Raw genomic sequence first — 22,127 nt, forward strand, 5'->3', positions numbered from 1 at the left:
CAGAGGACAGGACTGAAGGTATCACATCTACTGTTAGTGACATCAGCAACGACATCCAGAGGACAGGGGTGAAGGTATCACATCTACTGTTAGTGACATCAACAACAACCTCCAGAGGACAGGAGTGAAGGTATCACCATCTACTTTTAGTGACATCAGCAACAACCTCCAGAGGACAGGAGTGAAGGTATCACTATCTACTTTTAGTGACATCAGCAACAACCTCCAGAGGACAGGAGTGAAGGTATCACCATCTACTGTTAGTGACACCAACAACAACCTCCAGAGGACAGGAGTGAAGGTATCACTATCTACTGTTGGTGACATCAACAAGCAACGTCCAGAGGACAGGAGTGAAGGTATCACATCTACTGTTAGTGACATCAGCAACGACATCCAGAGGACAGGAGTGAAGGTATCACCATCTACTGTTAGTGACATCAACAACAACCTCCAGAGGACAGGAGTGAAGGTATCACCATCTACTGTTAGTGACACCAACAACAACCTCCAGAGGACAGGAGTGAAGGTATCACATCTACTGTTAGTGACACCAACAACAACCTCCAGAGGACAGGAGTGAAGGTATCACAATCTTCTGTTAGTGACATCAGCAAGCGACGTTCAGAGGACTGGTTTGAAGGTATCGCTATCTACTGTTAGTGACATCAGCAACAACCTCCAGGGGACAGGAGTGAAGGTATCACCATCTACTGTTAGTGACACCAACAACAACCTCCAGAGGACAGGAGTGAAGGTATCACATCTACTGTTAGTGACATCAGCAACGCCATCCAGAGGACAGGGGATGAAGGTATCACATCTACTGTTAGTGACATCAGCAACGCCATCCGGAGGACAGGGGTGAAGGCATCACATCTACTGTTAGTGACATCAACAACAACCTCCAGAGGACAGGAGTGAAGGTATCACCATCTACTGTTAGTGACATCATCAACGACCTCCAGAGGACAGGAGTGAAGGTATCGCATCTATTGTTAGTGACACCAACAACAACCTCCAGAGGACAGGAGTGAAGGTATCACCATCTACTGTTAGTGACATCAACAACAACCTCCAGAGGACAGGAGTGAAGGTATCACATCTACTGTTAGTGACATCAGCAACGCCATCCAGAGGACAGGGGTGAAGGCATCACATCTACTGTTAGTGACATCAACAACAACCTCCAGAGGACAGGAGTGAAGGTATCACTATCTACTGTTAGTGACATCATCAACGACCTCCAGAGGACAGGAGTGAAGGTATCGCATCTATTGTTAGTGACACCAACAACAATCTCCAGAGGACAGGGTTGAAGGTATCACCATCTAGTGTTATTGAAATTAACAACAACCTCCAGAGGACAGGAGTGAAAGTATCACTATCTACTTTTGGTGACATCAACAAGCGACGTTCAGAGGACTGGGGTGAAGGTATCGCCATCTACTGTTAGTGACATCAGCAACAACCTCCAGGGGACAGGAGTGAAGGTATCACATCTACTGTTAGTGACATCAGCAACGCCATCCAGAGGACAGGAGTGAAGGTATCACATCTACTGTTAGTGACATCAGCAACGCCATCCAGAGGACAGGAGTGAAGGTATCATCATCTACTGTTAGTGACATCAACAACAACCTCCAGAGGACAGGAGTGAAGGTATCACTATCTACTGTTAGAGACATCAACAACAACCTCCAGAGGACAGGAGTGAAGGTATCACCATCTATTGTTAGTGACACCAACAACAACCTCCAGAGGACAGGAGTGAAGGTATCACCATCTACTGTTAGAGACATCAACAACAACCTCCAGAGGACAGGAGTGAAGGTATCACCATCTACTGTTAGTGACATCAACAACGACATCCAGAGGACAGGAGTGAAGGTATCACCATCTACTTTTAGTGACATCATCAACAACCTCCGGAGGACAGGAGTGAAGGTATCACTATCTGCTTTTAGTGACATCAACAACAACCTCCAGAGGACAGGAGTGAAGGTATCATCATCTACTGTTAGTGACACCAACAACAACATCCAGAGGACAGGGGTGAAGGTATCACATCTACTGTTGGTGACATCAGCAACGTTGTCAAGAGGAGAGGAGTGAAGGTATCACATCTACTGTTAGTGACATCAACAACAACCTCCAGAGGACAGGAGTGAAGGTATCACTATCTACTGTTAGAGACATCAACAACAACCTCCAGAGGACAGGAGTGAAGGTATCACCATCTTCTGTTAGTGACATCAGCAACAACCTCCAGAGGACAGGAGTGAAGGTATCACTTCTACTGTTAGTGAAAACAGCAACGACGTCCAGAGGACAGGAGTGAAGGTATCACATCTACTGTTAGTGACAACAGCAACGACGTCCAGAGGACAGGAGTGAAGGTATCACATCTACTGTTAGTGACATCAACAACAACCTCCAGAGGACAGGAGTGAAGGTATCACTATCTACTGTTGGTGATATCAACAAGCGACGTCCAGAGGACAGGAGTGAAGGTATCACATCTACTGTTAGTGACATCAACAACAACCTCCAGAGGACAGGAGTCAAGGTATCATCATCTACTGTTAGTGACACCAACAACAAGCTCCAGAGGACAGGAGTGAAGGTATCACCATCTACTGTTAGTGACATCAACAACAACCTCCAGAGGACAGGAGTGAAGGTATCACCATCTACTGTTAGTGACACCAACAACAACCTCCAGAAGACAGGAGTGAAGGTATCACCATCTACTGTTGGTGACATCAACAAAAACCTCCAGAGGACAGGAGTGAAGGTATCACATCTACTTTTAGTGACATCAACAACAACCTCCAGAGGACAGGAGTGAAGGTATCATCATCTACTGTTAGTGACATCAACAACAACCTCATGAGGACAAGAGTGAAGGCATCACCATCTTCTGTTAATGACATCAGCAACAACAACCTCCAGAGGACAGGAGTGAAGGTATCACATCTACTGTTAGTGACATCAGCAACAACGTCCAGAGGACACGAGTGAAGGTATCACATCTACTGTAAGTGACATCAGCAACGGCGTCCAGAGGACAGGAGTGAAGGAATCATCATCTACTGTTAGAGACATCAGCAACGACATCCAGAGGACAGGAGTGAAGGAATCATCATCTACTGTTAGAGACATCAGCAACGACATCCAGAGGACAGGAGTGAAGGTATCACCAGCTTCTGTTAGTGACATCAGCAATGACGTCCAGAGGACAGGAGTGAAGGTATCACCATCTTCTGTTAGTGACATCAGCAACGACATCCAGAGGACAGGAGTGAAGGTATCACCATCTTCTGTTAGTGACATCAGCAACGACATCCAGAGGACAGGGTTGAAGGTATCACCATCCACTGTTAGTGACACCAACAACAACCTCCAGAGGAAAGGAATGAAGGTATCACTATCTACTGTTGGTGACATCAGCAACGACGTCCAGAGGACAGGAGTGAAGGTATCACATCTACTGTTAGTGACATCAACAACGACATCCAGAGGACAGAAGTGAAGGTATCACATCTACTGTTAGTGACATCAACAACGACCTCCAGAGGACAGAAGTGAAGGTATCACATCTACTGTTAGTGACATCAACAACGACCTCCAGAGGACGGGGTGAAGGTATCACATCTACTGTTGGAGACATCAGCAACAACCTCCAGAGGACAGGAGTGAAGGTATCACCATCTTCTGTTAGTGACATCAACAACGACCTCCAGAGGACAGAACTGAAGGTATCACATCTACTGTTAGTGACATCAACAACGACCACCAGAGGACAGAACTGAAGGTATCACATCTACTGTTAGTGACATCAACAACGACATCCAGAGGACGGGGTGAAGGTATCATCATCTACTGTTAGTGACATCAACAACAACCTCCAGAGGACAAGAGTGAAGGCATCACCATCTTCTGTTAATGACATCAGCAACAACAACCTCCAGAGGACAGGAGTGAAGGTATCACATCTACTGTTAGTGACATCAGCAACAACGTCCAGAGGACACGAGTGAAGGTATCACATCTACTGTAAGTGACATCAGCAACGACGTCCAGAGGACAGGAGTGAAGGAATCATCATCTACTGTTAGAGACATCAGCAACGACATCCAGAGGACAGGAGTGAAGGTATCACCAGCTTCTGTTAGTGACATCAGCAATGACGTCCAGAGGACAGGAGTGAAGGTATCACCATCTTCTGTTAGTGACATCAGCAACGACATCCAGAGGACAGGAGTGAAGGTATCACCATCTTCTGTTAGTGACATCAGCAACGACATCCAGAGGACAGGGTTGAAGGTATCACCATCCACTGTTAGTGACACCAACAACAACCTCCAGAGGAAAGGAATGAAGGTATCACTATCTACTGTTGGTGACATCAGCAACGACGTCCAGAGGACAGGAGTGAAGGTATCACATCTACTGTTAGTGACATCAACAACAACCTCCAGAGGACAGGAGTGAAGGTATCACCATCTATTGTTAGTGACACCAACAACGACGTCCAGAGGACAGGAGTGAAGGTATCACCATCTACTGTTAGTGACATCAGCAACAACCTCCAGAGGACAGGAGTGAAGGTATCACCATCTACTGTTAGTGACATCAACAACGACATCCAGAGGACAGGAGTGAAGGTATCACCATCTACTTTTAGTGACATCATCAACAACCTCCAGAGGACAGGAGTGAAGGTATCACTATCTGCTTTTAGTGACATCAACAACAACCTCCAGAGGACAGGAGTGAAGGTATCATCATCTACTGTTAGTGACACCAACAACAACATCCAGAGGACAGGGGTGAAGGTATCACATCTACTGTTGGTGACATCAGCAACGTTGTCAAGAGGAGAGGAGTGAAGGTATCACATCTACTGTTAGTGACATCAACAACAACCTCCAGAGGACAGGAGTGAAGGTATCACCATCTTCTGTTAGTGACATCAGCAACAACCTCCAGAGGACAGGAGTGAAGGTATCACTTCTACTGTTAGTGAAAACAGCAACGACGTCCAGAGGACAGGAGTGAAGGTATCACATCTACTGTTAGTGAAAACAGCAACGACGTCCAGAGGACAGGAGTGAAGGTATCACTTCTACTGTTAGTGAAAACAGCAACGACGTCCAGAGGACAGGACTGAAGGTATCACATCTGCTTTTAGTGACATCAACAACAACCTCCAGAGGACAGGAGTGAAGGTATCACCATCTACTGTTGGTGACATCAACAAAAACCTCCAGAGGACAGGAGTGAAGGTATCACATCTACTTTTAGTGACATCAACAACGACCTCCAGAGGACAGAACTGAAGGTATCACATCTACTGTTAGTGACATCAACAACGACATCCAGAGGACGGGGTGAAGGTATCATCATCTACTGTTAGTGACATCAACAACAACCTCCAGAGGACAAGAGTGAAGGCATCACCATCTTCTGTTAATGACATCAGCAACAACAACCTCCAGAGGACAGGAGTGAAGGTATCACATCTACTGTTAGTGACATCAGCAACAACGTCCAGAGGACACGAGTGAAGGTATCACATCTACTGTAAGTGACATCAGCAACGACGTCCAGAGGACAGGAGTGAAGGAATCATCATCTACTGTTAGAGACATCAGCGACATCCAGAGGACAGGAGTGAAGGTATCACCAGCTTCTGTTAGTGACATCAGCAATGACGTCCAGAGGACAGGAGTGAAGGTATCACCATCTTCTGTTAGTGACATCAGCAACGACATCCAGAGGACAGGAGTGAAGGTATCACCATCTTCTGTTAGTGACATCAGCAACGACATCCAGAGGACAGGGTTGAAGGTATCACCATCCACTGTTAGTGACACCAACAACAACCTCCAGAGGAAAGGAATGAAGGTATCACTATCTACTGTTGGTGACATCAGCAACGACGTCCAGAGGACAGGAGTGAAGGTATCACATCTACTGTTAGTGACATCAACAACAACCTCCAGAGGACAGGAGTGAAGGTATCACCATCTATTGTTAGTGACACCAACAACAACCTCCAGAGGACAGGAGTGAAGGTATCACCATCTACTGTTAGTGACATCAACAACAACCTCCAGAGGACAGGAGTGAAGGTATCACTATCTACTGTTAGAGACATCAACAACAACCTCCAGAGGACAGGAGTGAAGGTATCACCATCTACTGTTAGTGACATCAACAACGACATCCAGAGGACAGGAGTGAAGGTATCACCATCTACTTTTTGTGACATCATCAACAACCTCCAGAGGACAGGAGTGAAGGTATCACTATCTGCTTTTAGTGACATCAACAACAACCTCCAGAGGACAGGAGTGAAGGTATCATCATCTACTGTTAGTGACACCAACAACAACATCCAGAGGACAGGGGTGAAGGTATCACATCTACTGTTGGTGACATCAGCAACGTTGTCAAGAGGAGAGGAGTGAAGGTATCACATCTACTGTTAGTGACATCAACAACAACCTCCAGAGGACAGGAGTGAAGGTATCACTTCTACTGTTAGTGAAAACAGCAACGACGTCCAGAGGACAGGAGTGAAGGTATCACATCTACTGTTAGTGACAACAGCAACGACGTCCAGAGGACAGGACTGAAGGTATCACATCTACTGTTAGTGACATCAACAACAACCTCCAGAGGACAGGAGTGAAGGTATCACTATCTACTGTTGGTGATATCAACAAGCGACGTCCAGAGGACAGGAGTGAAGGTATCACATCTACTGTTAGTGACATCATCAACAACCTCCAGAGGACAGGAGTGAAGGTATCACATTTACTGTTAGTGACATCAACAACGACATCCAGGGGACAGGAGTGAAGGTATCACATCTACTGTTAGTGACATCAACAACAACCTCCAGAGGACAGGAGTGAAGGTATCACATCTACTGTTAGTGACATCAACAACAACCTCCAGAGGACAGGAGTGAAGGTATCACCATCTACTGTTAGTGACATCAGCAACGCCATCCAGAGGACAGGGGTGAAGGTATCACATCTACTGTTAGTGACATCAGCAACAACCTCCAGAGGACAGGAGTGAAGGTATCACATCTACTGTTAGTGACATCAGCAACAACCTCCAGAGGACAGGAGTGAAGGTATCACCATCTACTGTTGGTGACATCAACAAAAACCTCCAGAGGACAGGAGTGAAGGTATCACATCTACTTTTAGTGACATCAACAACAACCTCCAGAGGACAGGAGTGAAGGTATCATCATCTACTGTTAGTGACATCAACAACAACCTCATGAGGACAAGAGTGAAGGCATCACCATCTTCTGTTAATGACATCAGCAACGCCATCCAGAGGACAGGGGTGAAGGTATCACATCTACTGTTAGTGACATCAGCAACAACCTCCAGAGGACAGGAGTGAAGGTATCACATCTACTGTTAGTGACATCAGCAACAACCTCCAGAGGACAGGAGTGAAGGTATCACCATCTACTGTTAGTGACATCAGCAACAACCTCCAGAGGACAGGAGTGAAGGTATCACATCTACTGTTAGTGACATCAGCAACAACCTCCAGAGGACAGGAGTGAAGGTATCACCATCTACTGTTGGTGACATCAACAAAAACCTCCAGAGGACAGGAGTGAAGGTATCACATCTACTTTTAGTGACATCAACAACAACCTCCAGAGGACAGGAGTGAAGGTATCATCATCTACTGTTAGTGACATCAACAACAACCTCATGAGGACAAGAGTGAAGGCATCACCATCTTCTGTTAATGACATCAGCAACAACAACCTCCAGAGGACAGGAGTGAAGGTATCACATCTACTGTTAGTGACATCAGCAACAACGTCCAGAGGACACGAGTGAAGGTATCACATCTACTGTAAGTGACATCAGCAACGACGTCCAGAGGACAGGAGTGAAGGAATCATCATCTACTGTTAGAGACATCAGCAACGACATCCAGAGGACAGGAGTGAAAGTATCACATCTATTGTTAGTGACATCAGCAACGACGTCCAGAGGACAGGAGTGAAGGTATCACCAGCTTCTGTTAGTGACATCAGCAATGACGTCCAGAGGACAGGAGTGAAGGTATCACCATCTTCTGTTAGTGACATCAGCAACGACATCCAGAGGACAGGAGTGAAGGTATCACCATCTTCTGTTAGTGACATCAGCAACGACATCCAGAGGACAGGGTTGAAGGTATCACCATCCACTGTTAGTGACACCAACAACAACCTCCAGAGGAAAGGAATGAAGGTATCACTATCTACTGTTGGTGACATCAGCAACGACGTCCAGAGGACAGGAGTGAAGGTGTCACATCTACTGTTAGTGACATCAACAACGACATCCAGAGGACAGAAGTGAAGGTATCACATCTACTGTTAGTGACATCAACAACGACCTCCAGAGGACAGAAGTGAAGGTATCACATCTACTGTTAGTGACATCAACAACGACCTCCAGAGGACGGGGTGAAGGTATCACATCTACTGTTGGAGACATCAGCAACAACCTCCAGAGGACAGGAGTGAAGGTATCACCATCTTCTGTTAGTGACATCAACAACGACCTCCAGAGGACAGAACTGAAGGTATCACATCTACTGTTAGTGACATCAACAACGACCTCCAGAGGACAGAACTGAAGGTATCACATCTACTGTTAGTGACATCAACAACGACATCCAGAGGACGGGGTGAAGGTATCATCATCTACTGTTAGTGACATCAACAACAACCTCCAGAGGACAAGAGTGAAGGCATCACCATCTTCTGTTAATGACATCAGCAACAACAACCTCCAGAGGACAGGAGTGAAGGTATCACATCTACTGTTAGTGACATCAGCAACAACGTCCAGAGGACACGAGTGAAGGTATCACATCTACTGTAAGTGACATCAGCAACGACGTCCAGAGGACAGGAGTGAAGGAATCATCATCTACTGTTAGAGACATCAGCAACGACATCCAGAGGACAGGAGTGAAGGTATCACCAGCTTCTGTTAGTGACATCAGCAATGACGTCCAGAGGACAGGAGTGAAGGTATCACCATCTTCTGTTAGTGACATCAGCAACGACATCCAGAGGACAGGAGTGAAGGTATCACCATCTTCTGTTAGTGACATCAGCAACGACATCCAGAGGACAGGGTTGAAGGTATCACCATCCACTGTTAGTGACACCAACAACAACCTCCAGAGGAAAGGAATGAAGGTATCACTATCTACTGTTGGTGACATCAGCAACGACGTCCAGAGGACAGGAGTGAAGGTATCACCATCTATTGTTAGTGACACCAACAACGACGTCCAGAGGACAGGAGTGAAGGTATCACCATCTACTGTTAGTGACATCAACAACAACCTCCAGAGGACAGGAGTGAAGGTATCACCATCTACTGTTAGTGACATCAACAACGACATCCAGAGGACAGGAGTGAAGGTATCACCATCTACTTTTAGTGACATCATCAACAACCTCCAGAGGACAGGAGTGAAGGTATCACATCTACTGTTAGTGACATCAACAACAACCTCCAGAGGACAGGAGTGAAGGTATCACCATCTATTGTTAGTGACACCAACAACGACGTCCAGAGGACAGGAGTGAAGGTATCACCATCTACTGTTAGTGACATCAACAACAACCTCCAGAGGACAGGAGTGAAGGTATCACCATCTACTGTTAGTGACATCAACAACGACATCCAGAGGACAGGAGTGAAGGTATCACCATCTACTTTTAGTGACATCATCAACAACCTCCAGAGGACAGGAGTGAAGGTATCACTATCTGCTTTAAGTGACATCAACAACAACCTCCAGAGGACAGGAGTGAAGGTATCATCATCTACTGTTAGTGACACCAACAACAACATCCAGAGGACAGGGGTGAAGGTATCACATCTACTGTTGGTGACATCAGCAACGTTGTCAAGAGGAGAGGAGTGAAGGTATCACATCTACTGTTAGTGACATCAACAACAACCTCCAGAGGACAGGAGTGAAGGTATCACCATCTTCTGTTAGTGACATCAGCAACAACCTCCAGAGGACAGGAGTGAAGGTATCACTTCTACTGTTAGTGAAAACAGCAACGACGTCCAGAGGACAGGAGTGAAGGTATCACATCTACTGTTAGTGAAAACAGCAACGACGTCCAGAGGACAGGAGTGAAGGTATCACTTCTACTGTTAGTGAAAACAGCAACGACGTCCAGAGGACAGGACTGAAGGTATCACATCTGCTTTTAGTGACATCAACAACAACCTCCAGAGGACAGGAGTGAAGGTATCACCATCTACTGTTGGTGACATCAACAAAAACCTCCAGAGGACAGGAGTGAAGGTATCACATCTACTTTTAGTGACATCAACAACGACCTCCAGAGGACAGAACTGAAGGTATCACATCTACTGTTAGTGACATCAACAACGACATCCAGAGGACGGGGTGAAGGTATCATCATCTACTGTTAGTGACATCAACAACAACCTCCAGAGGACAAGAGTGAAGGCATCACCATCTTCTGTTAATGACATCAGCAACAACAACCTCCAGAGGACAGGAGTGAAGGTATCACATCTACTGTTAGTGACATCAGCAACAACGTCCAGAGGACACGAGTGAAGGTATCACATCTACTGTAAGTGACATCAGCAACGACGTCCAGAGGACAGGAGTGAAGGAATCATCATCTACTGTTAGAGACATCAGCAACGACATCCAGAGGACAGGAGTGAAGGTATCACCAGCTTCTGTTAGTGACATCAGCAATGACGTCCAGAGGACAGGAGTGAAGGTATCACCATCTTCTGTTAGTGACATCAGCAACGACATCCAGAGGACAGGAGTGAAGGTATCACCATCTTCTGTTAGTGACATCAGCAACGACATCCAGAGGACAGGGTTGAAGGTATCACCATCCACTGTTAGTGACACCAACAACAACCTCCAGAGGAAAGGAATGAAGGTATCACTATCTACTGTTGGTGACATCAGCAACGACGTCCAGAGGACAGGAGTGAAGGTATCACATCTACTGTTAGTGACATCAACAACAACCTCCAGAGGACAGGAGTGAAGGTATCACCATCTATTGTTAGTGACACCAACAACAACCTCCAGAGGACAGGAGTGAAGGTATCACCATCTACTGTTAGTGACATCAACAACAACCTCCAGAGGACAGGAGTGAAGGTATCACTATCTACTGTTAGAGACACCAACAACAACCTCCAGAGGAAAGGAATGAAGGTATCACCATCTACTGTTAGTGACATCAACAACGACATCCAGAGGACAGGAGTGAAGGTATCACCATCTACTTTTTGTGACATCATCAACAACCTCCAGAGGACAGGAGTGAAGGTATCACTATCTGCTTTAGTGACAACAACAACTACCTCCAGACGACAGGATTGAAGGTATCAACATCTACTTTTAGTTACAACAACAAAAACATCCAGAGTACAGGTGTGAAGGTATCACATCTACTGTTGGTGACATCAGCAACGTTGTCAAGAGGAGAGGAGTGAAGGTATCACATCTACTGTTAGTGACATCAACAACAACCTCCAGAGGACAGGAGTGAAGGTATCACTTCTACTGTTAGTGAAAACAGCAACGACGTCCAGAGGACAGGAGTGAAGGTATCACATCTACTGTTAGTGACAACATCAACAACCTCCAGAGGACAGGAGTGAAGGTATCACATCTACTGTTAGTGACATCAACAACAACCTCCAGAGGACAGGAGTGAAGGTATCACAATCTACTGTTGGTGAAATCAACCTCAGAGGACAGGAGTGAAGGTATCACATCTACTGTTAGTGACATCATCAACAACCTCCAGAGGACAGGAGTGAAGGTATCACATTTACTGTTAGTGACATCAACAACGACATCCAGGGGACAGGAGTGAAGGTATCACATCTACTGTTAGTGACATCAACAACAACCTCCAGAGGACAGGAGTGAAGGTATCACATCTACTGTTAGTGACATCAACAACAACCTCCAGAGGACAGGAGTGAAGGTATCACCATCTACTGTTAGTGACATCAGCAACGCCATCCAGAGGACAGGGGTGAAGGTATCACATCTACTGTTAGTGACATCAGCAACAACCTCCAGAGGACAGGAGTGAAGGTATCACATCTACTGTTAGTGACATCAGCAACAACCTCCAGAGGACAGGAGTGAAGGTATCACCATCTACTGTTAGTGACACCAACAACAACCTCCAGAAGACAGGAGTGAAGGTATCACCATCTACTGTTGGTGACATCAACAAAAACCTCCAGAGGACAGGAGTGAAGGTATCACATCTACTTTTAGTGACATCAACAACAACCTCCAGAGGACAGGAGTGAAGGTATCATCATCTACTGTTAGTGACATCAACAACAACCTCATGAGGACAAGAGTGAAGGCATCACCATCTTCTGTTAATGACATCAGCAACAACAACCTCCAGAGGACAGGAGTGAAGGTATCACATCTACTGTTAGTGACATCAGCAACAACGTCCAGAGGACACGAGTGAAGGTATCACATCTACTGTAAGTGACATCAGCAACGACGTCCAGAGGACAGGAGTGAAGGAATCATCATCTACTGTTAGAGACATCAGCAACGACATCCAGAGGACAGGAGTGAAAGTATCACATCTATTGTTAGTGACATCAGCAACGACGTCCAGAGGACAGGAGTGAAGGTATCACCAGCTTCTGTTAGTGACATCAGCAATGACGTCCAGAGGACAGGAGTGAAGGTATCACCATCTTCTGTTAGTGACATCAGCAATGACATCCAGAGGACAGGAGTGAAGGTATCACCATCTTCTGTTAGTGACATCAGCAACGACATCCAGAGGACAGGGTTGAAGGTATCACCATCCACTGTTAGTGACACCAACAACAACCTCCAGAGGAAAGGAATGAAGGTATCACTATCTACTGTTGGTGACATCAGCAACGACGTCCAGAGGACAGGAGTGAAGGTATCACATCTACTGTTAGTGACATCAACAACGACCTCCAGAGGACAGAAGTGAAGGTATCACATCTACTGTTAGTGACATCAACAACGCCCTCCAGAGGACGGGGTGAAGGTATCACATCTACTGTTGGAGACATCAGCAACAACCTCCAGAGGACAGGAGTGAAGGTATCACCATCTTCTGTTAGTGACATCAACAACGACCTCCAGAGGACAGAACTTAAGGTATCACATCTACTGTTAGTGACATCAACAACGACCTCCAGAGGACAGAACTGAAGGTATCACATCTACTGTTAGTGACATCAACAACGACATCCAGAGGACGGGGTGAAGGTATCACATCTACTGTTAGTGACATCAACAACGACCTCCAGAGGACGGGGTGAAGGTATCACATCTACTGTTGGAGACATCAGCAACAACCTCCAGAGGACAGGAGTGAAGGTATCACCATCTTCTGTTAGTGACATCAACAACGACCTCCAGAGGACAGAAGTGAAGGTATCACATCTACTGTTAGTGACATCAACAACGACCTCCAGAGGACAGAAGTGAAGGTATCACATCTACTGTTAGTGACATCAACAACGACCTCCAGAGGACGGGGTGAAGGTATCACATCTACTGTTGGAGACATCAGCAACAACCTCCAGAGGACAGGAGTGAAGGTATCACCATCTTCTGTTAGTGACATCAACAACGACCTCCAGAGGACAGAACTGAAGGTATCACATCTACTGTTAGTGACATCAACAACGACCTCCAGAGGACAGGAGTGAAGGTATCACATCTACTGTTAGTGACATCAACAACCACTTTGCCTTGTTTCATTGCAAAGAGACAATAAAAGGGGAAAATGATACGAATTTGTGGCAAATTTGAATCACACAGACCTGCAGTACATCTTTAATATCATCTGAGTCACTTCAACCTCACAGTGTTTTCATGCTTTTCTCCTCTTAATGTACAGATTTGAAAAGCATTGCTGTAACTCACCAGTAAATGTTTGCTGTCTGAGATCCTCGTCTTAGCTCCTGTATGAGCTGACCCGCTGACGTGTCGAAAATTCTGATAAGAGTCCCCTGAGGAAACGATATTGATCAGCAACAACACCCGCAAAAACAAAACAGAAATTATTGTACGTTTCTTTACACCAGTCCCAGTATGGCTCACTTTCTCTGAGGCAGTAGCTATCCTTGTTCCCTGCAGATTTAAAGCAATGCAGCACAGCGCCCCCTCATGGGCCGGAATATCAACTGGAGGCTTCTCTGTGTTAGCTAGGTCGACAATCTGCACGTGGCCTGAGTGAGTCCCTGGGAATGCCAACAGAGAGTTGTTGCTGTTTGGACACAGCACACAAAGACCTGGAGGGAAAAACAGGCTTGGTTAAAGCTCCTCGCATGCTTCCTTCTAGCATGTTTGCAGCATGATTGACACTTTAACTGCATCTTTAGGTCCTTCTCTTTGATTTAAAAAGTCTTCATCATGCAGAACAACTTTGTCACCAGAGACAGTGAGGTTTAAATTAAATGTTTTAACCCTAATTTTACCTGACCAAATCTGTGGTTTTCCTTTTGTTCTGCTGGATTCACAAATCAGCTTACCCCAAATTAACAGACATTTTACAAAGATGGCAGAAAAAGGTCTGGGGAAAGTCTGAGTGAAAAATGCTGAAAATCTTAGGAAGCTGTCAGGAGTTTTGTGCATGTGTGACAGCACCAATATTTGTCTAATTAAATTTTGAAAAAGCCCATTTTAGACAGTGTGGACACACCTTTGGGGTTGTAGCAGGTCTCAAACACGTGCAGCTGGTGGGGGTTGTGGGTGAAGGTGAAGACTTTAATCATTGAGTCCAGGACCACCACAATCCTGAGAAAAGAGAAGAAGAAACACAAAGGCCAATACTTCAACTTTTAACCTTCTATTCCCTTTCTTTCTCATTATCAGTCAACTGCAGCTTAACTACACTGAAACAGTTTGGAAAGAATATATCCCTGACCCACTCCACTATATTTGAGTTGATTTATCCTCCTAAATTAAAGAACAGAAGCCAATCGCCAGTAGATGAACAGCTTTAAATGTCTATTTTATTGTGGGGGAGGATTGATTTTTTTACCTGTCACGTCGAAGCTTCACCGCTTTGACTTCCGTGGAGAACTCAATCTCAATAACGGTTTTCTTCTTCAGATCATCCCAGATCATGACTGCAATGTTAGAAAAAACTAACTTAATTTAAACATATTCATATGTCAAATAGGATACCAGTATTAATATTTATTTATTTATGAAAAGAAATGGACAAAGGGAATAAATAGATACAATGTACTGCCAATGAAAAAATACTAGTGTCTTGCATTTTTGTGTGAATTCAGCAAAGTGCACATGAAATTTACATCTACATAGTTCAATGATCAATAAAGAGGTTAATCAGACACTACCTGATTAGATTTTGAGGTCGAACACCTAATTTCCAATGTTCTGGTGTATTTTATGTGATTATTCGTCATGAAAATCTCTTTTTGTGAAAACCCAATTTTTTTCATTTGGATATGAGCCTTAATTCGCCTTCACTTCCCACTTGAGTCTTAAAATCAGTGCCATCACTCACATCCAAATAGTGCCTATGCAAACCAGTGTTAATTTTGTAGACTAAAACTATGACTAAAAATATCTGTCAACACATGACTAAAACTAGACTAAAATGTAATTTTGTTTTTTGTCGGAAATTCAAAATCCATGACATTTTTCCACTGTTGGCAAATCTGTCAAAAAATAATGCATCTGTATCTATTCTGCCTCTCAGCTGTAGAAAGCAGGGACCCCAGGTTTGGCAGAGAACACACTACCATGATTTGGTACCAGATTTAGGCAAGAAAATAAATGCTTGGAGTAAAAGTAAAGACTAAAATGTGAGGACTTTTATGGACTAAGACTAGACTAAAATATCTTCAGTTTTCATTTAGTAAAACTAGACTAAAACTAAAAAGGATAGACAAATGTGACTAAAACTAAAATTAATTTCGTCTATGGACTACGACTAAAATCAACAATAGCTGCCAAAATTAACACTGATGCAAAAGTGACCGAAGATTTCTACTTGATTTTTATAATCCAGATTTCAACATAATGGGAAGAATAACTAGAAATGTGTATGTGTTTATCCAGGAATGTAAGTACATACATGTTATATGGCACTGTAGTCTGTGTTGTTTAGCCCTTTCTGTACAACTGTTCATGTGGAGGGAAAATGGTTTTTCCTGTCATCTGTGATGCCTCCATGACAAAACTCTACCATTACCTTCTGTCTCAATGATTCAGATTTATGGCAGCATTAAAAAACATTATATTAAATACTCATTACTTTTATGGTACCTCTGTATGCATCAAGGTTATTATAGTTAACTAAAAATAACTTAATAAGTAAAACTAAAATTCAAAAATGTTTTTAGTTAACTAATACTAAATAAAAACTAAGCTTTACCATAATGAAAGAAGAATGGCACAGTTATTGTGAATTATTATGGAAAAGCACTAGCTCACACATAAAGCGGGAGTTTGCATGGAAATGTCTAATGAGATTCTTTATCACACCCAAGCTGAAAACTGGTCATACAGGAGAAATCGTCATATGTTGGCGTTGTTCAGGGGATCAAGAAGCAAACCGCTGCCATATGTTCTGAGGTAAAAACGTTTTGGTTTGATATACATACAATAATAGAGGAAATATTTAACTCAAAGATGCCCAATCACTTCAAAACATTTATTTTAGGAAAAGATGATTTCCTAATGGGGAATCTGAATAAACATTTATTTAGAATAATGGTAATGGCAGCTAAGAAAAATATTACAAGACAATGGGCGCACCCTGAACCTCCCACAATGAGCAAATGGGCAGATACAGTCAGTGAAATATATCAAATGGAGAAAATTACCCATTCACTTAATCTAAAAATGGATAAATTTCAAAAATGTGGGCAAAATGGGTCTCCTTCATGGAAAAGACACAGGAAAATATTAGGAAGATGTCTGACTGACAAAAACAAAGGTTATACCTCTCAATGGATATGGAAAGTAACATTAAGCCTGCTCTTTCTGACAGAACAGCAATATCTTAAAACTGCCAGAATATCTCCCTGGAAAAGTGCTCAATTCTGAACACTTTCTTTTTTCTTATTTTATTTTATTTTTTTTTTCCCATTTTGGCTTCACACATCCCTGTTCTAAAAAAGAGGAAAACAAACAAAAAAAAAAAAAAAAAAAAAAAAAGAGGAGTTTTGAGGTTTTGTTGCATTAAAAAAGGATCAATCTGGTTAAGACTGGGTTCTGCAACCCAGGTGTTCAGCAACGAATACAGACATCTGTATGTACCTATGTATGTCCTGCAATACTCTGAAAATAAAAAACTAAGCTTTACCAAAAAACAAAACTAACTACAACTGTATAGTGTGCTTTAAAACTAGCTAAAATAAAATAAAAATAGAGACAAAATACCCTTAGTTTTACTCCTTGACATAACCATACTGACTGGCACCTACACTAGAGTCTGGGAGTGTAAAATGGCCTGATCTGATTGGTTAAGACTTCACATAGTGGTAGTTTTATGTCTGGAGTTTTATTCAAACATCATCATTAAATAAGACATTTAAAGAGATGACTGAAGAGTAGCCTGTTTTAATATGATTTTATAAATGTATGACACTCAGCCCCGACATCTATCCGCAAAAAAATAAAACACTAAAACTAATATAAAACTAAACTAAGACAAAGCATTTTTGAAAAATAAATACTAAACTAACAAACCATCAGTCAAAACTAATAAAAAATAAACTAAAATTGAACACAAAAAGTGAAAACGAAATAAAAATAAAAACTAATAAAAATTCCAAAACTATTATAACCTCTGTATGCACACAGGAGAGCACTAGAACAACAACAAGAGGATTGTGTGTGTGGAAAGCGATTCATACATGATCTGGCAACCTTGGTATCCTCAGACAAACACACCCAACTAAAAAACCTGCTTTCATAAATCGGCCCATTTATAGTAGGGCTGTGAAAAGTACTGGAGTTTCCCAGGACAAATAACAAGACAGGAGAGGGGAAGAGGTGGCCTAAAACTATGGGAGAAACCTGTGAACAGGTGAGAGTTGGCATGTATGTGTCGTGTGAGTGCGTACACAGAACCGTGACATATGGGAGGAATACAAATATCCTAACACCCCCATCATTAACGTCTGCATTTTGCTTCAAAGAGCATCCTTGATGACAGTGTTTCCACTCCGACATCCTTTAGCACCTGTTCCCTTTATACCAGGAGCCTGTTTGCTTGGCCAGGTTATTCTACGTGTGTTTCCCAGCTATGCCTGAGCTTCCTGCTGTTTGGTGTTCTCTGAAGATCTGGTGGTGCTGAATAAAAGCCTTTTTAAACATTGTCAGAAGCTCTATTATGGACAGGAATATCTGTCCACTGAACAAACCGCATACTGGATCAGCTCTTCTGCACTCATTAGTAATGATCACTGCAAACTTTAAACACAAATCGTACCTTTGTTGGTTGGGTATTTGGGTTTCTTTCCTCCTCCCACAAGTGCTAAATAGTTACACCGGAACAGCATCTCCACATGGCCTACCCCGCCCTCCAGGAACTCTGAAAGTCAGCAACATGAGTCATGAATAAACACAAGTATAAATGTTTGTTTATTAGAGGGAAAGATGCAGCTGTAATCATCATGACTGAGAGTAATCTTCAGGTTACATCTGCACTCTGCTGCTTCCTTATCTCCACCACAATGACCAGCACTCCTCTGACTACAACCCTAACCCGGAGCAGAGTGGCTTGCTGCTGTAAGGACTTTATCAAAGAGCTGCTGGTGGATTAACACAGAAACAAAGATGAAAAGAGCGCACTCGGTCTGATGAACGACTTCTGTATTAAAGGCTGCAGCAGGTCATGTGCTGAGTCACATTTTCTGCTTGATCTGGGGGCGACTTCCTCATATATCCCTCCTTGTTTAGGAACAGCAACACTAATTTTTTTCCTTTATTCATGAGCCCAAAAGTTTCACAAAGGACTGTTGATGAATAGTCTAATTCTTCACAAAGTGCAGGTATATTGTCCAGCCCTTCCTCTGAGTCTACTTTTTCAAGAAGCATGTTTTTGACGATCATCCCTGCCTTGTTGCAGCTCAGTCTGTTTCTCTGCCTACCTAGACCTGCCACTGGGTATACCAGCAGGGTATATGCAGGAATCCCGAGGTTAATTTCAATACCTTTTTAAAAAACCTTTCAAAAAAATGTTAAGACCTCATCGTCACTTTTAGCTGTTGTTAGCAACACATCTTTGACAGCTGTAGTTTGCAATTTAACAGAAATGAGGTAAGCTGAGAAGGAACAGACCTGCCAACCTTGGCAAAATATTTTGAGTACCACTTGCGTCATGCGGCATTTCTCGCAGATTTTTGCAACTCCTCTAATTTGCACACAGTAATTTCCCCATTCACTGTCTGGATTGGGTTACTAACTGGAATGGCTGTATATATATATATACATATACATATAAATATATATACACACACACACACACACACACACACACAGCACTAGTGCTACAGAGGTTGACAATCTTGTAGCACAGAACAAATTTTTTTTGTATTTATTAAGCATTTATTTGACATGGACACACAGTAACATTGATGCTGTGACATTTAATCATACACAGGTCCCAGATGCACTGCTGTAAGCGTTTACAGCAAAGTGTTAATCTTCAACACCTGTCCATGGGAGGCTTTTAAATCTAAAACCTGTAGCACAATATATAAAATGTTTCTTACATGGTTACCAACAGGTAACCTAAATATATGCTCAGTAAGTGAAAGTGCTTGAAAAACAGTCTAAATTACAGCCCCACATTAATGTCTAACAAAGCTAACAGCCAATCACTGTTAAGGGTTTTGGGGTGCAGCAGAGAAGAGAGACGCTGATGGTTCATCTCCACATCCAGACACAAAACAAGAGCAAACTGCTGGAAGCTGACTAACTTCATAGAAGTGTTGGTGCTTGAGGATGACAGGAACAGTGTGATTTGGAAATCAGACCTTGAGATGGATCATACAGAGAAGCAAATAAGCTCCATTCATGCTGATATTTGCTACTGTAATCCCTTTATCATTCTTTTTTTTACTTTAGGCAGGACCAACAAACAGCTGAAGTCTTTTTCTGTGTTCATCCTTATTACTTAAACTTTAAAATGTGTTCTAGAGACTGAAGTATGTTTCTTTGTTCATCCTTAAACTGTGTTTCAAGGACTGAAGCGTTCGGCTATGCATTTTTATATTGGTATTGATATTGGCTAAATTTTATTTGTAAATGTCAACATATTGTACAAACCTCAATATTGTTAATCCTAGTCAAACTAAGAAAAAGAGTAAAGTACAAGTTTTATGTTCTTATGTGGGCCTTTTTGATAGATTTCTTGCAGGCCAATTCAAAAGGACCAAGGTCCACAGTTGGCCCACAGGCCATAGTTTGGACAGCCCTTACTGATACGCAGAGTAATAGGAAAATATTTGTAACATTATTAGAAGTTCATTAAACACTGTTAGCGTTGTGTCTATATTGTAGTATCACACTGGGGTCTGATGTGTAAAGAGCTGATATAAATGAATAAATCCCTCTTTTCTCTCTAACGGTGTAATGACAACATCAGCACAATTGGAGTTAAATGGTAATTAAAACAAAAAATCTATAACCAAATCGTGTCTTTACCCTAACAATACACATAAAGTTTATGCAGTGTGCTCCTCTCATTCTCCCTCATCTCTCCGTCAGACACTGCTGTCTGTCCGTCTCATATCAGACCTGTATGCTACATTCAGACGCGTATTGTCTTGTTAACCAAATAGCAGCAGCTACAATATTAGTGAAGAAAAAATGCATCGTTTTAACCAGAAGTTAGCGCAGACTGAGCGCTCTGTCCTCTCACTGACAGCCAACACATCGCGACATACGAGCTAGAGCAGGTCACTTTCTCACCATCGTATCAGCTGTGGAGCGTGGCCGCTCACACTCCAGACGCAGAGGATTGCGCATGACGAGAGGAAAGCACAATTACAGGATTGGGCATGAATTTCAAATCTTAAATCAAAGTGGTGTGAAGTTTTTGTGGCAACAGGTAAAACTGTGCGCCTGGCATGCACGCATCTCTCTCACCTTTGTCATCGCACGGGCAGGGAGGCAGAGGGCAGGAGGCAGGAAGGAGGAGGAGCGGGGATATAATGCTATAGGTTCAGCAGACTCGTTATTCTCTGCTAGTCTGCATAATTGGTTGAATCTGCTTCAGCACGCTGCTGCATCTGCTGTCAGACATGAATACGGCACATGCACATTTCCCTCTGAACTCACACGTCCGCAGCTTTTTGCCTAGTTTAGAGAGGCAAATTGTACCAGCGTATTTTCATGTCAAATTGCGTACCTGGTACGCAAAATGTGTACAGGTTGGCAGGTCTGAAGGAATAAAGCTCGAAAGAATAAATTAAACTAAAGGTAGGTTTACTGACATTTCCCTTACATCACAACAAGGAACATACATAACAAAATACTTCGCATGTCCTTCACCAACATGGCATACTCCCCTTCCTCGTCTCTTGTGGCATTTAATGGCCGTACATACCACCGTCTCTTAATTTTATTGCTTTGCAAAGCCGGCAGGCTCCGTCAGGGTAGGACGCATGACAGAAAAATGTAAACAACGCTTAAGGATTGTGGGAAATGTAGGATTTCACGGAAATTTCACAGGAAACTACTCCGCAGCAGTGCGCTCGACTATGGAAGCTCTGATGAGTGCGGACATTCCGCCAGAAGTCTGCTCCGCTCACAGTACGCTTGAGTATGTTCGGGCCTTAATAGTCACGAGGAGGAAAATAAATATTCATGGATACTTTTTGGAGTCAAAGCTTGAATACCAATAAAATTTAATACCTCATAAAATCCCGATTAAGACTTTTCAATGAACTTTAATTTTGTAAGGGTCTTAATTTTCCCACAATTGATTTTTCAACTTTTAATACTTTTTAAGACCCCGCGGA

General features: G+C 43.2%; 1 protein-coding gene across 1 annotated transcript in view; it reads right to left on the bottom strand.

The window, feature by feature from the left end:
- Window positions 1-22,127, bottom strand: part of wdr45b (WD repeat domain 45B) — a 40,933-nt gene that overhangs the window by 7,023 nt on the left and 11,783 nt on the right. The window contains exons 3-7 of the mRNA XM_041816504.1: window positions 18,590-18,691; window positions 15,161-15,248; window positions 14,819-14,913; window positions 14,218-14,408; window positions 14,041-14,126 (exon numbers count right to left, since the gene is read on the bottom strand). Of these exons, the coding sequence (XP_041672438.1) occupies window positions 14,041-14,126; window positions 14,218-14,408; window positions 14,819-14,913; window positions 15,161-15,248; window positions 18,590-18,691 (562 nt within the window). The remainder of the gene's footprint in view (window positions 1-14,040; window positions 14,127-14,217; window positions 14,409-14,818; window positions 14,914-15,160; window positions 15,249-18,589; window positions 18,692-22,127) is intronic.

The sequence above is a fragment of the Cheilinus undulatus genome, linkage group 20 (assembly GCF_018320785.1).
Source record: "Cheilinus undulatus linkage group 20, ASM1832078v1, whole genome shotgun sequence".
NCBI classification, from domain to species: domain Eukaryota; kingdom Metazoa; phylum Chordata; class Actinopteri; order Labriformes; family Labridae; genus Cheilinus; species Cheilinus undulatus.